We start from the raw sequence: 17238 nt of genomic DNA, 5'->3' as shown, positions 1-17238 counted from the left end.
ACGCCATGTGAAACACAACAAAAAGAGACAGAGAGAGAGTGTCCTTGTAGTTCAATCATTTTAAACTGGATTTGGGATTCTAAAGATTCATATCGGGGAAACAATTCTCAGAATTCCCTGATCACCCATACATAATTCGACCCATTGTGTCAAATTACATCAGTCATCTAAAATCCTCACATCTACTGCTGCTGCTTATAGCCTACCCCACATCAGGCAGCCATGAAGATCTGGTCTGCCTGAATAAAATGTAAAATACTGTACATTTGAAGTTTGACAGACTATCACCGCAACCAATTACCATATAGAGAGGCTATGTTTTGTCATATATATCATCATAAAAGCCGGTTACCGAATAAGTCATCCCTGCCCCCCTTCCTACCCGGACCACACGCCACCACCTCAGCCCCGTCCCCGTTGGCCCGGTGGGGTTGGTTGGTGCTGGTGTGAGGCACCTCGTCGTCGCTCAGCAGGTCAAAGTGGTCCACCGGTGGCGGCTGCTGAGTCGGGACTGCATCCCACTCGTCCTCCAGCATGCTGCGCTGGTCTTCAACATGTGCGCTGGCTGTCCTGGAGACACTGCTCAGCTGAACCAGGGGAAGGGAGGGTTAACTTAACGGGGATATGTTACCTGTGGCCTATTCTAACACCGGCCCTTAAAAAATAGAAGGGCTGGAAGGCATTATGTAATTTATTGGAGGTCACAAGATGGACCAGTGGAACTCTGAGGGAACATTTTTGCACAAATGACTCAAGGACACAGAGTTTATTTCGTGGTAGATGGATCTGTAGTTGTGGTCACTTACCAACAGCTTGCAGATCTCTGCCAGTTCAGTGAGGAGTCTGGCAGGGAGGATGCTTGTGAAAAGTCGGAAGGAGATGGAGGAAATGTGGTCCTGCAGAATGGAGACAAATGTATTTTTGGAAATAGACCAGTGACCACTCTGAAGAATATAAACGGTGCTCTGCAGCCTAATAAAAAACGAGTTAAGGAGTAAACTCAGTCTGACCTGGGCCTCTGGGCTGGCCGACAGAGTGCAGAGCTTCATCACAGTCCTGAGCGCTGCCATAGTTCCCTCCTCCTTCATCTTCACCATCACACTTGAAACAAAATCGCTGACCTCCTGGGCCAAGGCCTGAAAAGATGAGTTGGAGAACTGAATACTTTTGGATCATCATATACAAGACAAATTTGATAAGATTTTCAGTTGAGTATCAAGGGAATCTTCATGGTGAAATTGTTGTGACTTTCACACGCAAGATGAGCTTGCCGAGCATTATTGTGACACGACCCAACCCATGTTTCTTAATATCTCATAAATGCCTACACAATCCACTTCAACACAGATCTATAAAATACTGCAAAATACATCTGGGCATGCTTGCAAGCGACATTAACAACAAATAAATCACCATATTCCATGGCTGAAGAGGCAGAGAAATATATACACAATATATAACTCCCAATACCGTGAGACTATTGAGGCTGATCACGGCTGGGCCCCGGTGGGGATCAAACCCCTAACCATGCCATTCTCTTCCAGCTGAGGGCCACCATACGGTACCTTGGCCTTAATGAATAGCGGGGACTTGAAGGCCTCCTCCTGGCTCAGGGCCCCTGTGGAGACGTAGCCAGCGAGGACCCCTGTCAGCAGGGTCAGGCAGCGCACCAGGCACTCGGGAGCCGTGGTCGGGGACTGGGAGAGACCGGGGGCCACTCAAGGGCGTTAGGGACATTGTTTGCAGGCGCAATCATCAGAGTCAAATGATAAAACAACTAGGGCCGTGAAATTAATCGATTTTTGATCGCGATTTGTATTTGTATTTATCTTATTCCTTAAATGTTGCATATAAACATCATTTTTCTACATTATTTTCGATCGGAACAGTCTCTATTTGAAAATGTTGTTATTCTATTAGGGCGAAAGTTCAAAGTTCTCAGTTACAAAGTGTTTTTTGGAGAATCCAGAATAAATGCATCATGTAATGTTTTATAACTCAAAAAATCGAGCAGCCCTACGAACAACTACAAACGGCCACTACTCACGTTGGGGGAGTAGCAGTTCAGTAGGTTGTCGGCCACGGCCAGCAGCGACTGCTGCAGCCTGTCCCTGAGGCTGGGGACCAAGGGGAGCTGGCTGGGGGCGGCGGCAGAGGCCACCGCCACGCTCTGGTAGTTAACCCCGGTGGGGGCCTCCAGGCTGAAGTGCTGGTACAGCCGCTCCAACTCCACCAGGGAGGGGTCTTTGGGTTCTGGGGAGGCCTGCTCTTGGGTCAGGATCCTTTCAAGGAGGAAGAGAGGGTAAGTTAGCGGCCATTAACTTAACCTCTCATTGGAGATCGGAAAATAGGCCCACATCAGCGTTAAAAACCAGTTCAGATCCGGGATTTGTGACGAGACGGAACGTATTTAGAATGTTGAAAACACAAAAGTTGTAATTGTCTTACCTATCTAATCCTTCTGAGGCCAACAGACAGGTGAGCCCTGTCCTCGTGTCTTTCAGGGTCAGGGAAACCAGGACGTTTCCAATAAGGTTGAGAGAGAAATCACTGTAAAAAAGGTTAAATAAAGACACTCTAAGTAAAGGTTCACAACGTAAGTTTGGAGTCATGGAAGTGTATTGGCGTTAATCGTTGTAGAGTTTGAAGACTTTGTAATCGTATTCCCAGACATTCGGACCAGGGTATCCCTGTAGTCCAACCTATGAAGCTAAAACCCGCTCCTACCTGCAGATGATGGGGTATGGCTTGACACTGTCATCCGACTCATCGCTCTGGTCTGACATCAGCAGCCAGCCAACGAGAGCCTCCTTAAGACTCTGGGACCCGAACCCATCCACATCTGAGCCTCGCACCAGACGCTTGGGGACGGCACACTTCAACAGAGCCTGGGCCAGACAGACGGCTGCACTCCTGGACAGGCGAGGAAACAGCAGGCGGAGGACAGCAACATTAGGGACACATTCATGGAGTTAGGGGAATGAGTCTAACGGTATCTCACGATTTGATTTCGATTCTTGGGCTCCTGATTTGATTCCCGCTTCCAAATGGATTCTCGATTCAGTCCATAGGAGGGCTAATTGTAGGATCAATATTTTAAATAGTTTAATCAGCTGGTGCAATAATGTAAACACGGGATGTAACGCTTGCTTTCTCTATATGAGGGTTTTATTTCACCAACAGTGGTAAGATGGCATCAACTACTATGTTGACGATCATAAAAGACATATAACCATGGACAAAACTAAAATAATATGCGTTTGAGACCATGTGAACAAAACCAAAAAGACTCACTGAGAGGGTTTGCACGCCATGCCAGAGAACAGCTTCCAGGACTCCCTATCCATAGACATCAGCCCCGCCCGGATGATGGACGTCAGCAGGCCCAAGCTGAGGGCCTCGCTTTGCGGCGAGCCGACCGCTCGCAGGGCCAGGGTCCACACTCGGCCCCACAGCCTGTCCAGCTCCGCCCTGGACTCCGGGGCTCGGTCCGGGTGGGCGGCCGGGCAGGGGGCCAGCTCCCTGAGGCAGCCCAGCACGTAGGCGCCCCTCTCGCCCCGGCGCTGCTCGCCCAGCAGCTGGCACAGCACAGAGAGCAGGGGGACCAGCTCGCCACCCGGCACCGTGGACCGGTACTTGGAGAGCAGCACCGTGGTGATCTGAAGCCTGGTGCAGGGGACAAGAACCAAGGTTGTGCGACGCAACTGTGATGCAGAGGGGGGGGTGTGTGCTCGTAGGGCTAGTGCAGGTGTAGCGGTTTGGCCTATCGGGCTCAAGGACCTGGGTTCGATTATCCGATGTCCACTGACTACTTGCCGGCATCCGTGAGCGAGATTCCCAACCCTCAATGAGATGCATCTTAAATCGCTGCAAGTCCCTGGATTTCAGTTGTGAATGCTTATACAATACTACGCAGAATTGTACGGACTCTTTCAAATTGTTATTTCTGTTCTAGTACTCAGCCATAAGGAGTGGGCTGCTCACCATGGTATGATGTCAAAGTCACTGTGCTGGGGTTGAAGGTGTTCTCGGAGGACCTCCCAGCCCAGCTCGATGCGACGCCGCTTGCTGGGAGTTCCCTCTGTGGCACCAGCCCTGGATCGGGCGGGCAGCTGGGTCACCTCCAGCACCTGGACGCCCACGTCTCCAGTAAACAGCTGGAGAAACAACAGCGAATGGAACGAGTTCATTGTCTTTGTCTTAAACTGCTATAAAAAGAAAAAGCACTGTCCCACAGAGACAACTTCAGTGAATGAAGTCCACGAAGAACATTGGTATGTTCAATAGAAGCTGCACACACAAATACTTAATTATAGTCTTATCGAGCCATTATGGGAAAACTGTGTTTCACAATTAAATAGATCAACTGGTTAATAATTGTGAATCCTGCCATCCATTACCTGGTGACAAATGTCCGCAGTGAGCTCAATGAGGTTGTCTTTGACAGCTATGTGTCGGGTGCCACTGATGTACTTCCCTCTGCTGCCTATATGGCTGATTTCCGAGACCAGCTCGTTGTACAGGTTGTACAGAAGACTGCGCCACCTGTTCCAGTCCTCAGCATGAGCCCCTATACCATAGGATTTTACCCCAACAAGACACAAGCTTAAGTGAATCAAACAATGTGCATCGATTTTGAAGCTAGTACACTGGTTTCACGATACAAAAGGACGAGTGTGTTATTTCCTTCTGGAACAAACACATATTCTTCTTTGATTAATAAAAGTCCATAATGTACGACATGCTTAACGGTTTCAGATGGTGGGTTCTGTACCCGTCTCCGGTGTCTTGGCTCCATTGGGGTGGTGCACGCAGAGCTGCAGGTTGAAGAAATCCACCATCTCGTCTTTGAGGGCGGAGCTGGGCCTCATGTCCGCCCACACGTAGAGCACGGAGGGCAGAAGCTCCTCCCCTAAGCCGCACACCCTCATCCGGCAGTTCATGGCGGCCGACCTCAGGAAGATGTTGAGGGCGGACACCAGGTGCTCAACCACGGGCAGGTGTTTCTCTTGCCTGAGGAGCGGGGAAGGGGGGTTCGGTCAGACTCATGGGGAAGGTATGTAATACCATTCTCTCGTTTAGATTAGTCATGCTCAGGCAACATGTGTTAAACTCTTCTGCCAACACAATAATGCAGTGGGGCCACAATGTTACGTCATTACATTATCAACTTGTTTAAAGAGATCACGACTCAATATACTCTTTGAGAGTCACATTATATATGCAAGGTGACTCATATTCAATTAGCCTAAATCTACCTTCACACCAGGGATTCTGACAATGTGGGCTCTGTGATAACCCCATTACCCTGCCCATTTGGATTTGGCGAATATAATCCAAAGAAGGTGCTTAAAATGCTTAACCTTGATGTGCCACTTTCATGTAAGCAGTGTTCAAAATCAAACCAATGAGTCAATACAGTCTAAAAGGGCTTCACAGGCCACATGACATGACCGTTCCTAACGCTAAGCCCACTTAAGGGCAAGGAAAAACATCCAAAATGATGAAGGAGGAAACCTCGAGGAGGAACGCAGAAAGAGTGATCCTTCCTTCCGGGGATGGTTCTACTTTAGTTTCCAGTTTCGTTAAATTTAGAGCACTATTTTTGCAACAAGGTTACCTGACATTGAGCAGTGCTTTGGAGAAGAATCTGAAGAGAGTGCTGTGGAGGCCGTCAGTCTGTATGCAGCAGCCCTGCACCACCGTGCTGATCACCCGGCTCACCAGAACACGGTTGATGGCCGTGGAGGAAGAGTTGAACAGCCCACAGAACAGCTCCAGGAGATCTAGGGACACGTATGAAGATGTACACAAACAGAAAACTAAGACAAATACAACTTTGGATTCTATTGAAATATCATTTCACAGCACTTCTTCACATAGAGAATCCATTTGTTAAAAAACACATTACATTTGATTTATAATTAAAATGGAATTAAATATTACAACGATTGTATATATAATGTCCTTAATCAATTATTTGGTGAAAGCAAAAGCAAAAGAAAGCTACAGAAGAAAGATACCTTGGAAAAGTCACCTGTATGTGCCTACTTTCCTTTAAAAAGGCATTACAATGTACTTTATTTGACCATTAGCTACAAGATTAATCAGTGGTGAATATAGCCCACTGACTTTGCCACTGCTGGGTTGTGACATCACACCAGTACTTCCTGACGGAGAGCACGTCCTTGACCAGCAGGCTGCTGTACTCCTCTCCATAGGCTGAGCAGCTGTAGGAACTCTGCAGAACCTCCATCACATGCCTCAGCAGCTCCTTGAACTGCAGCCGTGGCCCACCTGGAAACACACAGGTAGAAAACATGACATCAGAAATGTTAAGGAAGAGACCCAACTTCCCGCTATCCTTAGACTCATTTTCACCTGGTTAAATAAAGGTTAAATAAAAGTAAAATACACAAATAAACTTGATTCATAAGTACAGTTACGTTTTCAATTAAAAAAAAATGGGTCCAAAAATTGTATGGATATCCTTTTATTAAAATAACAATAATAAAAGGGGTCTCTCGTTTCCTCTTACGTTTGTTGGCACAGCGAATAAAGTATTTGACCAAGCTACACATCTCGGCCATCTTCTTCAGCCGTGTTGCGATTGTGGTGTCCGAAACCGTGGCTTTACTTGACTGGAGGTGCTCCGTTTCCTTCTGGACGTAGCGCTGCAAGAACCTGGAGGCACATAGAAAAGGGCGGGCCTCATTCACCAACAGTGGTTAAGCTGCGTTTTTCCAGTTCATAAATCAAGGTCAATGAAGGTCATTTAATTATTTTGTATTTACCTGTACATTGTGCATGCTTATTTTGTATTATAAAATAGAAATATACTACAAATATTGACATTCATTTTTTTGAACATACACAATAGCACAGTTACAACGTATCTTGAAATTACCTGAAAACAGAATCCCAGGAGAGTTGCTTTGAGCCTTTGGCGGCTTTAGGTCCTGAGGTGCGATCCAACTCCTGCACCGTTTCTGGATCTTTGAGGAGCCTTCTGAAGCGCTCCGCTTCTTTCTGTAGGGGATAAGACAGAGAAAATGAAACATAGGGATTAACGAGTGTGACAAAGATTACTATGGAATGCATAATAAAATAAGAAAGAAAACATATATTAAAGGAATACATTATTCAGAGGCATACAATATATTCAGGTTACAAACAAAGCTTGACATTTTGGGCAATAATGCAATGATCTGCAAATTATCTGACCTTTCTCTCTGTAGCTTTGTCATTATCCAGCCCCTTACAGCAGACCAGGAGATCATGCAGAGCGAGGCTCATTGCACCACGTTTCCTGGTGTGAAAAAAATATTTAAAAACAATGTGCAGGATATTCATTGGATCAGACAGTATATGTAAACAGGGGAATAATAACATGATTAGTCTTACCAATGGCAAGTACTGTGGTATGCTGGCTTTATAACACTGGTGACATTGTATAATTGTGGCTACCATTTCTAAACGACCTGTATCATTACTGCAGGTTGAAAACTCATGCAAATTGTTAAGTTTGTGTTGACGTTACGTTTGCAGCTCATTTTATTTCAGGCACATAGGTATCAATACAATGTGTACACCTACCTATGATGGATACGATTATGTTCTTCTGTATAAAAAGTGCTTTGCTATCCTGTCAATCGCTACAAATGCATTTAATCTTGAGATAAAGACACAGCAGTAGCAGCACCAGCAGGTATGGGCTGTACGTTAACGCTGGCCAACTCAACACGCAGGAAACTCCCGCCCCAGTACTGTCAAAGAGGACACATCATTTCCGGGTCATGAGCCAATCCGGAAATGTTTAGCTGCGACGTTACCACACACTTATCAATATTGCATATCATTATACAATGGTAAAATACTTTCGGTATTTAGATTTACTTTGATTGAACCATGGTATAAACAAATTAAAGCATATTCACATAGATATGGCTTAGGTCATTTACGTTCAGAACTACGATACCCAGAATGCCCCCTTCAAGTAATTTCATGTTCCGGGTTGTGAGTCCTCAATTCCCCGCCTTTTGAATACCTCTGCTTTGGATATAGGCCGTAGCGGAGAACATAATATCGGATTTTTACAGCGGTTTCGCTATCAGAGAGTCCCTTCATCTTTATTAACGAACATGTAACTTCAACAATTGCATTCACCACATCTCTGATCGCACCATGCTGCTTCCATCGGACGTAGCGAGGGTTGTTTTGGGTAGGTCCTGTCCGAGCAAAGCTCTAGACTAGGTCGAGACCTTGTTTCAACCTCTCTCACACAGGCCGACCAATTCACCGAGTTTACTTTGACTCTATGTATGTTTTGGGTCTAACCACAACCGTTTGTGACATGTACTTGCCAGCTCAGTGATAATAGTGCTAATTCATTGTTGACTGTGCTCCTAGGCTACCTGCAATGGGAAGGCTTGTCATCTACAAGTCAAATATTCATAAACGAAAGCCCTCATTTGAAGGAGTATGCTGAGCACAGCACAGAGGATGGAGCTATTCCTGCTTGTGTATTTGTAAGTAGGCAGTTGAATTATTTTGAAATGATGCAACAAATTGTTTACGTCTTGCAACGCTATGCATTCAAGTCTTGTTTTGATGATGGCTGACTTTTTCCATAATCTATAATTGTTATTACAGTCTCTGTGTGGGAAGAACTTAACAACCATCTTGAATGAGTATGCGGCTGCTAAAGCAAAAGGTAAAGGTGTATTCTTTTTATAATGCTTATGTTGTTTATGCTAATTTAATATAATTAACCTTTTTATATATTTTAACAGTGTCAAGTCTCCAGGTATTGGTCATAATCTGCCTAAGTCTGTGTATTTCATATATGTCCATGGTATTATGTGATAATTTACACATGGGTCTTGAATCCTCTTTTGAGTGACCATTTGTTTACATAGTAAGTGTGATGGGGTTGCCATTAATTCAGTGGACACACACAATTATGTTGTGTTTTGTAAAATATTTAGTTTGCCATGATTCCAAACAAGCTCTAATCACCATGAAAATCAATCCTTGTTGGTCAAATTCTCCCACAGAGACCAGTCACGAAGTGCCTGTCATGATGACCTCTCTGTGGAAAAAGTTGGATTTTACACTAAACCAAATCAAGTAAGTGCATTTACAATTTTGAAATTAAGATCAATCACCTCTTCAAGTAGGATTTTTATATTTATATAATTGTATTTTCTGAACTCAGGTCATTGCAAAACTCTCCTGCTATTTCAGCACTTCAAAGAGGTAAGTTGTATTTATTTACCCCGACGGCTACCTTCTGTGTCTTTTTTGTTTTCAGTTGAGATTGGGAAAAGCTGAATCTGAACTGATAAGGTTGAATGCTTCTCCAAACTGTCGTTTGATTAGCCTCTGTTGTCCACAGTGCGCTCGCGGGCCGGTTTGGCAAACATGGCGAGACAGCGGTCTGTGACCATGACCCCGGCCAGCACCGTGCTTTGCTCCACAGCCCCATTCAGAGGCTCTATCAACACTAGCATGACCAACACCCAGATCAACAGTATCACCAACACCCAGAGCCTGCCTAGCCCCTCCACTTCTGTGGTCTCCCTGAGCAGCACCCACCTACAGATCCAAGATGGTGGAATACTCAGTGTGTCCAGTAAGTGTTTGAGCTGGCTGTTGTTTAGTCGACTTTTGTCTTTTTAATTGTCTGCCCAAAAAGTGTGTATATTTTGAAAAGAAAAAGTTTATCTTGGTATTTCTCTACCTTTTTTGACACCGCTGTTAAGAGTTGTGTATGGTTGAGAACAGCACCCAAGCCTTTAGTTAAGTTTGTCAGATGTGCTTAAAATATTTTGCTCTAGTGGTGGGGAGGGGGGATATTTCCATTGATTCATTTTTATGGTGTTATCTGAATTACAGGAGATTCACCGATGCAAATCCCAATCCCAGTCCCAGAACCTAGACTAGCCCCAAGCACAGTCTCTCGAGGGGGCAGAAAATGGTAAGAATAGTTAAAATGATTAAAATAATTTGTATTCGACTAATTCTACGTTTTGCTGATGGAATTGACAATGTTCAAGGAGTATGCCAGAGCATCTCACCTGACCCCTAAACGGGTTCACTTGATCGCAGGGACTTCCCCAAGAGGAGAGGCGGGGGTATAGGTGGTGGGTCGGGGCCCACTGGGAGACCCTCCACATCGGTCGGTGGCTCGGCGGCCGAACAGCAGGCGGACGAGGTCGTGAACGAGAACTTCCCAGTGAGTGAATCTCCTGTATGATAAGTTTGGTTTGAATGGAGAACCAAATGTATTAAGTTTAGGATAGGGCACCGGAACTCTGAATTTCTATTATAGTGTGTTATGTTGTCCTCTGAGAAAACTCAGAATGAGCAACCTTATATTACTGCTGCATGTTCATATATTAGCAAATATTGACGCAATACTTCTGTTCTGTGTCGGTCTTCAGCAACTTGTGATCCAAAACGCCCGGGAGAAAATATTATCTGACACGTTTTTACAAGAGAAGCTGGCTGAAAACATAAACAAAATCCTTGCAAGGTAAATTTGCGCATGTTCACGTACAAACATTTCTGGTTGGACTACATTTTGCCCACATAGGTTTCTCCTTTTTGTTTTTGGCTTTAAATCTACGCAAATATGATGTTTGTACCGACAGTGACCCCACCCCCCAGACGTCAAAGGCATCATGTGGCACAGTGGAACCAGACCCATCTATAGATGAAATCCTTGGATTACAGGTGATGATCATCAGCGCTATTCTCAATCTATGAATTGACATATAGTGGATCCTAAATGTAACCTTCTCGTGGTGTTACCGCTTGATATGGGAATAGAATCTCAAGTATGTTGTATACCTCTGTACAGGGAGAAATCCACATGAGCGACGATGCCATCCACGACATATTGGAGCAGACTGAGTCAGACCCAGCGTTTCAGGCTCTCTTTGATCTCTTTGATTACAGTAAGCACTTATCCCTGCCTTTGCCTCAAATCTACAAGCTTATACAAATGTATAGATATTTGTATTTGTTTCATTCTTTTGTTTGTTTTGCAGATAAAGGTAAAGGTTTAGATACTGAAGACATGAGCACTAGCCTTGAGGACAACAATGCAACTGGCACAGCACCTGATACCAGGCCTCTGATGACTGAAGTCAACCCAGGTATTAAGTGTTATGATATATGATATACGTATTGTATGAGTAGTTCAACCTTGCAACCATGCAGTTAAGGTAACATTTCAGCCATGTCAAAAAAATAAGTGAAAAACTCTTAATAACCATCAGAATTTACAACATCATGCAAATTCTGTTTTTTAATGCATGGATGAATGTACGTTGACTTTTACGTCCACATTATTCCATAGGTAATGCAACAGGAGGAGTTTTAATTGTTTCCGATGCAACCGCCATATCGGCAGACAAGACGGCACAGGAACCAATGACCAGGAAAACCAGGAAGTCCATTGTTCCCTGCTCTACAAAAAAAACAGTCCTTGTCCACAGAGGCAGTACCTCTCGACTTGTGAAAAACACTCCTAGGCTGCTGCAACCAATAGTCTCCTCAACTGTGGCGGTAAATTCAAAGAGGACAGAAAAGAAAGCTGCGCTCACTGTCTCTGAGGTGGCCGTACCAATGGACATCGATGAAGCTTTTACGGTCCCTGCCGCTCCTTCAGATCTCTCATCTTCTCAGGCTGCGGCGGAGTTAGCCAGAAAGGTCAGCTGCACTCTGATCCCCTCCCTGCCTAATGCACAAACCGTAACAAACTCAACAAGCAGCAGTATTGGATCTGTTGCATTGGAAACCACGTCTTCCTCCAACGTGACTCTCATCCAGAAGGATAAAGCACCAAGTTCTTCAAAAAAGACTAATTCCAAGGATGTGTATAAAGCACAGGCACCTTCCAGTTCCTCTACAGTTCCTTGTCCTCTGCTCAGTATGGCGCCACCATTAGCACAGCATTCAAACAAAAATCTTTCGCCAAGTATTACCCTACCTCCTCCCATAGCCTCTGCCATAGCCCCCATAGCTTCTGTCATAGGCTCCGTCTCACCCACCCTGACCTCAGCAACACCTATTTCCACCTCTGTAGTCCCAGCTCTTCCTAGCCCACACATCAATAACCAAACCGACCCACACAAGCGGGAGGCCGATCCCAATAACATAGTTTCCCTCAAAATAATCATCAGCGATGACCAGATGGAGACTCCCCCTCCGACTAGCAATATCTTAAATCAGGCCATTTCCAGTATTTCTGGGGACAAAATACCCACCATTTTCCTCTCCTCCCCGGCTAATTCCCCTTCCAAGTTCCCGGTCGGCCCACCAGGCACACCGCGGACCAACCAGGAGGAGATCATGCAGGCCGTCAGCAGCCTCCAGAGCTCCGAGGTCTTCCAGCCCGCGCTCACCGAGGCCCCCCCGCCGCTCAGTGGGCTGGCCCAGCTAGCACCCTCACCCTCACAGGGTCAGCCCAGCTACATCATTCAGCTGCCTGTGGACGCTGCAAACCCGGCCTTGCCAGGGGCCAGCTACTTCATTGTGACCGACCCCGGGGCCACACAGGATCCCCAGACCAGACCACTGTTGCTCCCCGCCGGAGTCTCCCAGGGACAGCCGTTGCCTACCAACCAGTATGCTGTGGCTACGCCGCCCCGCACGCAGGGCTACCCTAGTGGTGAGTGTGACTGTTTTTCTGAAAGCTGGGTTCTACATTGTGGTTTCAACTGGTGTGGTCGTCATATCGGCACAATACATCATGCATATACCGTATTTTCCGCACTATAAGGCGCACTGGAGTATAAGCCGTAGCAGCTAAATTGAATGATGTGTACATATATAAGCCGCACTGGAGCCCGCTGCTTAAAGGTGGGGGGGCGCGGACCGGTCATAGAGCCCATAGAGTTAAAGTTGGTGGACTATATGCTGAAAATGCATAGATTTAGGAGGTCCCCTAGTGGTCGTTAGCTGTAAAAGTCCATAGATTAGCCGCACCGTTATATAAGCCGCAGAATTGGAAAATGGGAAAAAAGGCACGGTTTACAGTCCGAAAATTACGGTAATCTGTAGGTAATCACATTTGCTGTGATTAAGGTTCTTTCTATTTTCATGTTTAAAGTAAATGATCCTCAATGTGGACGGGTCAGTCATTGAGCGTGTGTTCTTTTATCTTTTTCAGGATCTACATTCTTCTTGCAGTCACCAGGTCGGCCCATGATGGTTCCCTTATCTATGATAGGGCAAACTAACGTTGGAAAGTTACCGTTGGTCTCCAATCAGGTAAAATTACTTTAATATATTCCATCTATTGTAACTACTAGTGCTGTCAGTTTAACGGCGTTAACATTAACCAATTTTAACGGCGTTCATTTTTTTATCGCGCGATTAACGCTCTTTTGGCTTGGCAAACGTTGTCGTTTTTTCACCTGCTGTCTAGCAACAACTCAGGTTAGAAAAACTACAACACCATACCAGATCTAGCTACACCGGAAACAAAACGACAAGCACGGCGCACAAACTTGTTAGGGCAAGCAAGGATGCGGAGCATGTGAAAAACTCCTTAAAAGTGTGTGTGTGGTGTGTGTGTGTGTGTGTGTGTGTGTGTGTGTGTGTGTGTGTGTGTGTTTGAGTGTCACTCTGTTCGAGCCTACACGAGAGGTCAATGCTTTTACGTCTTTCTGACCAATCGGAGTTCAATGCCCACCTGGGCTGTACCACTTCGGGAGGGGCCGCTCAGTTACTCCCCTCTAAACAAATTCGACTTGGTTGCGTCTGTTGAGTGAGTGTGAGGTTGCGGGCCCAGAGGCACAGCTTTAATAAACGCAATATTGTTATCCCCACAATAATCAGCCGACATCCCCGAAACGTTAACGGCCCACCGGGAATTTCTCCTGACTCTCTCGATTACCACTCCGCCACAGTGTGTGTGTGTGTGTGTGTGTGTGTGTGTGTGTGTGTGTGTGTGTGTGTGTGTGTGTGTGTGTGTGTGTGTGTGTGTGTGTGTGTGTGGTGTGTGTGTGTGTGTGAGAGAAAGCGTTATTCGATAGCCTGGTAATGTGTATAGGCCTACGTACGGTAGGAATATTCATGCTTGTTTAAATAATAAATGTTAAAGTATTTCCCATCTTTGCTGAGCGTTTTGTTCGAAAGTTCATTGATTTAAACAAATAAAAGCCTGGGTTATTGGTGTTTTACTATAGGCCTACCACTGCGGGTCTCTCTTCATACTGTCCTTCTCAACACTCTGATCTCTCTAAAAGGCTAGCAGCACGAAATCAAGGGATATTTAGGATAGAAAAAAAGCACTAATTGTAACTGTTGCAAGCAGTTAGTAATTATGATATCCATTAGCAGCTATTCAACCCACTGCCATTGTCTTTTCAGTTTGTTGCCATACCAAGTCCAGTGGCCAAGCAGCATCCTGAACCTGCCAAACCCAAGGCCCCTACTCACAAAGCAGCACTTAAACCACCCACCATCTCTAGTAAGTTCCATCTTACCACTGCAGTGTAATCAAGTTGTTCTGATAAACTGTAGTAGACCAGTGGAAATTCTGTTCCGCTCTAGTGACATCTCTATCTACTACCCAACTAAAAAGAGAAATGCAAAACAAGTCAAGGTTCCTCCCTCCAATGGAGCGGCTCCTCGGCAGCCAACCCGCTGAAGCAGTGGAAGGGGAAAATTGAGGATAATGACTTGCATCTCATTCTCTTTTCTCCCTTTTTATTCATAGAAACGGGTGAACAGAAGGTGTCTAAGGGCCAGCCCACGGAAAAGGCTGAATCGCCGAACGCACCGGACGGCACGAGCCCCAGTCATAAGAGGATCCTCCAATTTGATTCTGCTCGGGTACCATCGGCACCTCCACCACCCCCACCCCCGCCACCACTGCCACCAACCTCAAACACTTCCCCCTCATGCCCTGCCGAGCAGCCTGGTAAGGTTAGCCCGAAACTGGTTCAGAGACTAAAGCCAGCTATCCTTGGTGGAGACAGGGCCAAACGGAGGATAGCGACAATCAGGTGTACGACTGAAGCACAGGCCAAGTTTGCCATATCTGAGGAGACGGAGAATAAGCTGGATTCGCAGCCACAGCAGCAGCGGGAAAATGTAAAAAAGACCCCTCGCAAGCAAGATCATAAGGGCCAAGTCACAACTACTGCTGCCGACCAGACTATATGGCTGATGTCACAGAGCCAGGACCCGGTGAACGAGACGGAATCAGAGCGGTTGAAATCCAAAGAGAAGAGACGGAGCAGCAGTACTAAAGGAAATCCAGCACTGCCCAACGACTCGCATGATGTTCAGGGCTCCACGTCGTCTGCTTCTAATTCTTCCGCAAAAAACTAGCAGCAGGAAGGATAGTAACGGGGGGTCCCCGAAAAGACCCCACAGATAAGGGTCCAGGAAAGTCTCGTGAGGTGCAGCCGGAGAAGAAGAACGCTCCAGAGCCTTCAAATGTGAGGGCAAACAAGGAGAATGAGAAGGCACAGGGGGACGGCGCCGAGCACCACCCGGAAGTGGAGCGAAGAGCGGCGCTGCTCATCCTTCCGGCTGCCGCCCTCCCGCCCAAGCCGAGCAAGACCAGCACTCTGAGCAAGCAGGCTGCCGAGATGCTGCAGGATATCCAGGGACTCAACCCGCCCACAACGCCAGCCAAGAGGACCACTTCGGGCACTGCAGACACTCCCCTCAGCCCCAGAGCAGGTCGCTCGCGGGAAGAAGAACCGACGATGGTATCAGGACCCCAGTCAGGCAGAGGCTGCTCAGAGATGGAGAGGGGACACCCAGGCGCCTGATCGCGCCCGGCACGCCAGATCTCCCCACCTGCAGTCCGGCCAGCGAGGCCGGAAGCGAGAGCAGCATCAACATGGCGGCTCACACACTCATGATCCTGTCGCGCACCGCCATCGCCCGGACAGGCAGCCCGCTGAAGGACAGCCTGCGCCAGGATGAGGTGGGGGAGATGTCTCCCCCTTCGGCCAAGCAAGCCAAGAAACGCAAGCGGACAGCCACGCCATCGAGTGTGGCAGGAAAGAATGAGCCCAAGGGTTCATCAAGCAGCAAAAAGAAGGAAAAGGTAACACGGTTGTAAATGTCCACACTTTAGGGACACTTATTGAAAGATTTTAATATTGGCTTTTCATGTAAACATACTTTGTGTGTTCCATGATCAGCAATCTTCCCAAAATTGTCAGCACTGTGGGAAATCAAATTCCTGTTCAAATAATGATCTTAATTCTGACTCATGTTGCTTATTCTTCAGAAGCAGAAGAAAGCTGTGGATACATTCCCGGATGATTTGGATGTGGATAAGTTCCTGTCTTTACTTCACTACGACGAGTGAGCCCTTTCACCTGTCGCCAGCCCAGACATCCGGAAATAAACTCTTACTAAGATTACAAGCCAGGAATAGATGAGCCATCTGCTTTACCAGAGCCTACAGTTTCTTTAGCCTTGCCAGAGTCGTTGTAAGCCTAATGGATATTTTGTCAGTTCGGGATTTTTCCTCTGGCTGACTTGGGTTGTGTGAACAGGCAGTAACTGTGCTGCAAGTGTGTTTATTTGTATTGTTTGTTTCCATGGCCTTGGGCCCTCTTTTACAATGACTTTTTTTATAATGTTCAGAATTATTTGATTCAGAACACATAGTTTTGGTCAATATTTGACCTCATTTATAGTACTTATTTGTGTGTTTGTGTGTTTTGTTCGTTCCTTCACAGCAAACTGAATTGTAAGAAAATGGAACTTAACATGTCATCATGCTCTAATTTCTGAAAGGAGTAAAGACTAGTTATTTGGACAAATTAAAAATACATAAATGGGTATATTTGTACAATTTGTCTAATTGTGGAGGAAAATTAAGGTTTGAATCATATGCTACAAAATAATTGTCCTGTTCATACTGCTTCCTCAAGCTTTGTTCTAATATTATTTAGAGTTTACTTTAATAAAACCTTAAAACTGTCTTGTCAGGGCATAAGTTTACGTTGACGTGAGAAATGTAAACTGTCAAAATTACCTGTTATTAACTACAAACTGGACAATTATTTAAATGCATTTCCTTGTAGAATGTTACTTTTAACAGACTTGTAATGTATTTATAAATGAACAATTTAATCTTGCGTTGATAATACTCAAAAAGCATTGAATAAAAACTGGCGGTTTAGCAAATCTGGCAGCCTCTGATTGGACCAAACCGTGTTTCAGTGGCTTGCGTACAAATGTCACAATAAA

The 17238-nt window shown here is 45.8% G+C and overlaps 2 protein-coding genes across 3 annotated transcripts in view; one reads left to right on the top strand and one right to left on the bottom strand.

Annotated features, from left to right (window-relative positions):
* The window catches only part of atm (ATM serine/threonine kinase), a 35485-nt gene extending 27716 nt beyond the window's left edge, over positions 1 to 7769 (bottom strand). For both annotated transcript variants that reach the window (XM_030380000.1, XM_030380001.1), the window contains exons 1-17: positions 7597 to 7769; positions 7225 to 7309; positions 6908 to 7029; positions 6539 to 6684; positions 6133 to 6297; positions 5621 to 5786; positions 4775 to 5013; positions 4401 to 4570; positions 3985 to 4157; positions 3295 to 3666; positions 2728 to 2913; positions 2449 to 2550; positions 2048 to 2282; positions 1566 to 1697; positions 1011 to 1136; positions 807 to 896; positions 383 to 587 (exon numbers count right to left, since the gene is read on the bottom strand). In XM_030380000.1, the coding sequence (XP_030235860.1) occupies positions 383 to 587; positions 807 to 896; positions 1011 to 1136; positions 1566 to 1697; positions 2048 to 2282; positions 2449 to 2550; positions 2728 to 2913; positions 3295 to 3666; positions 3985 to 4157; positions 4401 to 4570; positions 4775 to 5013; positions 5621 to 5786; positions 6133 to 6297; positions 6539 to 6684; positions 6908 to 7029; positions 7225 to 7296 (2701 nt within the window). In that variant the 5' untranslated portion in view covers positions 7297 to 7309; positions 7597 to 7769. The remainder of the gene's footprint in view (positions 1 to 382; positions 588 to 806; positions 897 to 1010; positions 1137 to 1565; positions 1698 to 2047; positions 2283 to 2448; positions 2551 to 2727; positions 2914 to 3294; positions 3667 to 3984; positions 4158 to 4400; positions 4571 to 4774; positions 5014 to 5620; positions 5787 to 6132; positions 6298 to 6538; positions 6685 to 6907; positions 7030 to 7224; positions 7310 to 7596) is intronic.
* A 238-nt stretch (positions 7770 to 8007) lies between these two features.
* npat (nuclear protein, ataxia-telangiectasia locus) lies at positions 8008 to 17175 on the top strand. Its single transcript, XM_030380005.1, is given in 19 exon segments — positions 8008 to 8221; positions 8410 to 8528; positions 8653 to 8713; positions 9057 to 9129; positions 9218 to 9258; positions 9398 to 9634; positions 9898 to 9979; positions 10111 to 10237; positions 10446 to 10537; positions 10656 to 10737; positions 10865 to 10961; positions 11055 to 11162; positions 11366 to 12679; positions 13181 to 13281; positions 14386 to 14485; positions 14735 to 15357; positions 15360 to 15729; positions 15732 to 16081; positions 16268 to 17175. Coding segments are annotated over 19 exon segments (4095 nt in total). The 5' UTR covers positions 8008 to 8184; the 3' UTR covers positions 16349 to 17175.
* Positions 17176 to 17238: the final 63 nt, after the last annotated feature.

Source organism: Gadus morhua, chromosome 16 (genome assembly GCF_902167405.1).
Source record: "Gadus morhua chromosome 16, gadMor3.0, whole genome shotgun sequence".
Lineage (NCBI taxonomy): Eukaryota > Metazoa > Chordata > Actinopteri > Gadiformes > Gadidae > Gadus > Gadus morhua.
This window is presented reverse-complemented; position numbering and strand designations above follow the sequence as displayed.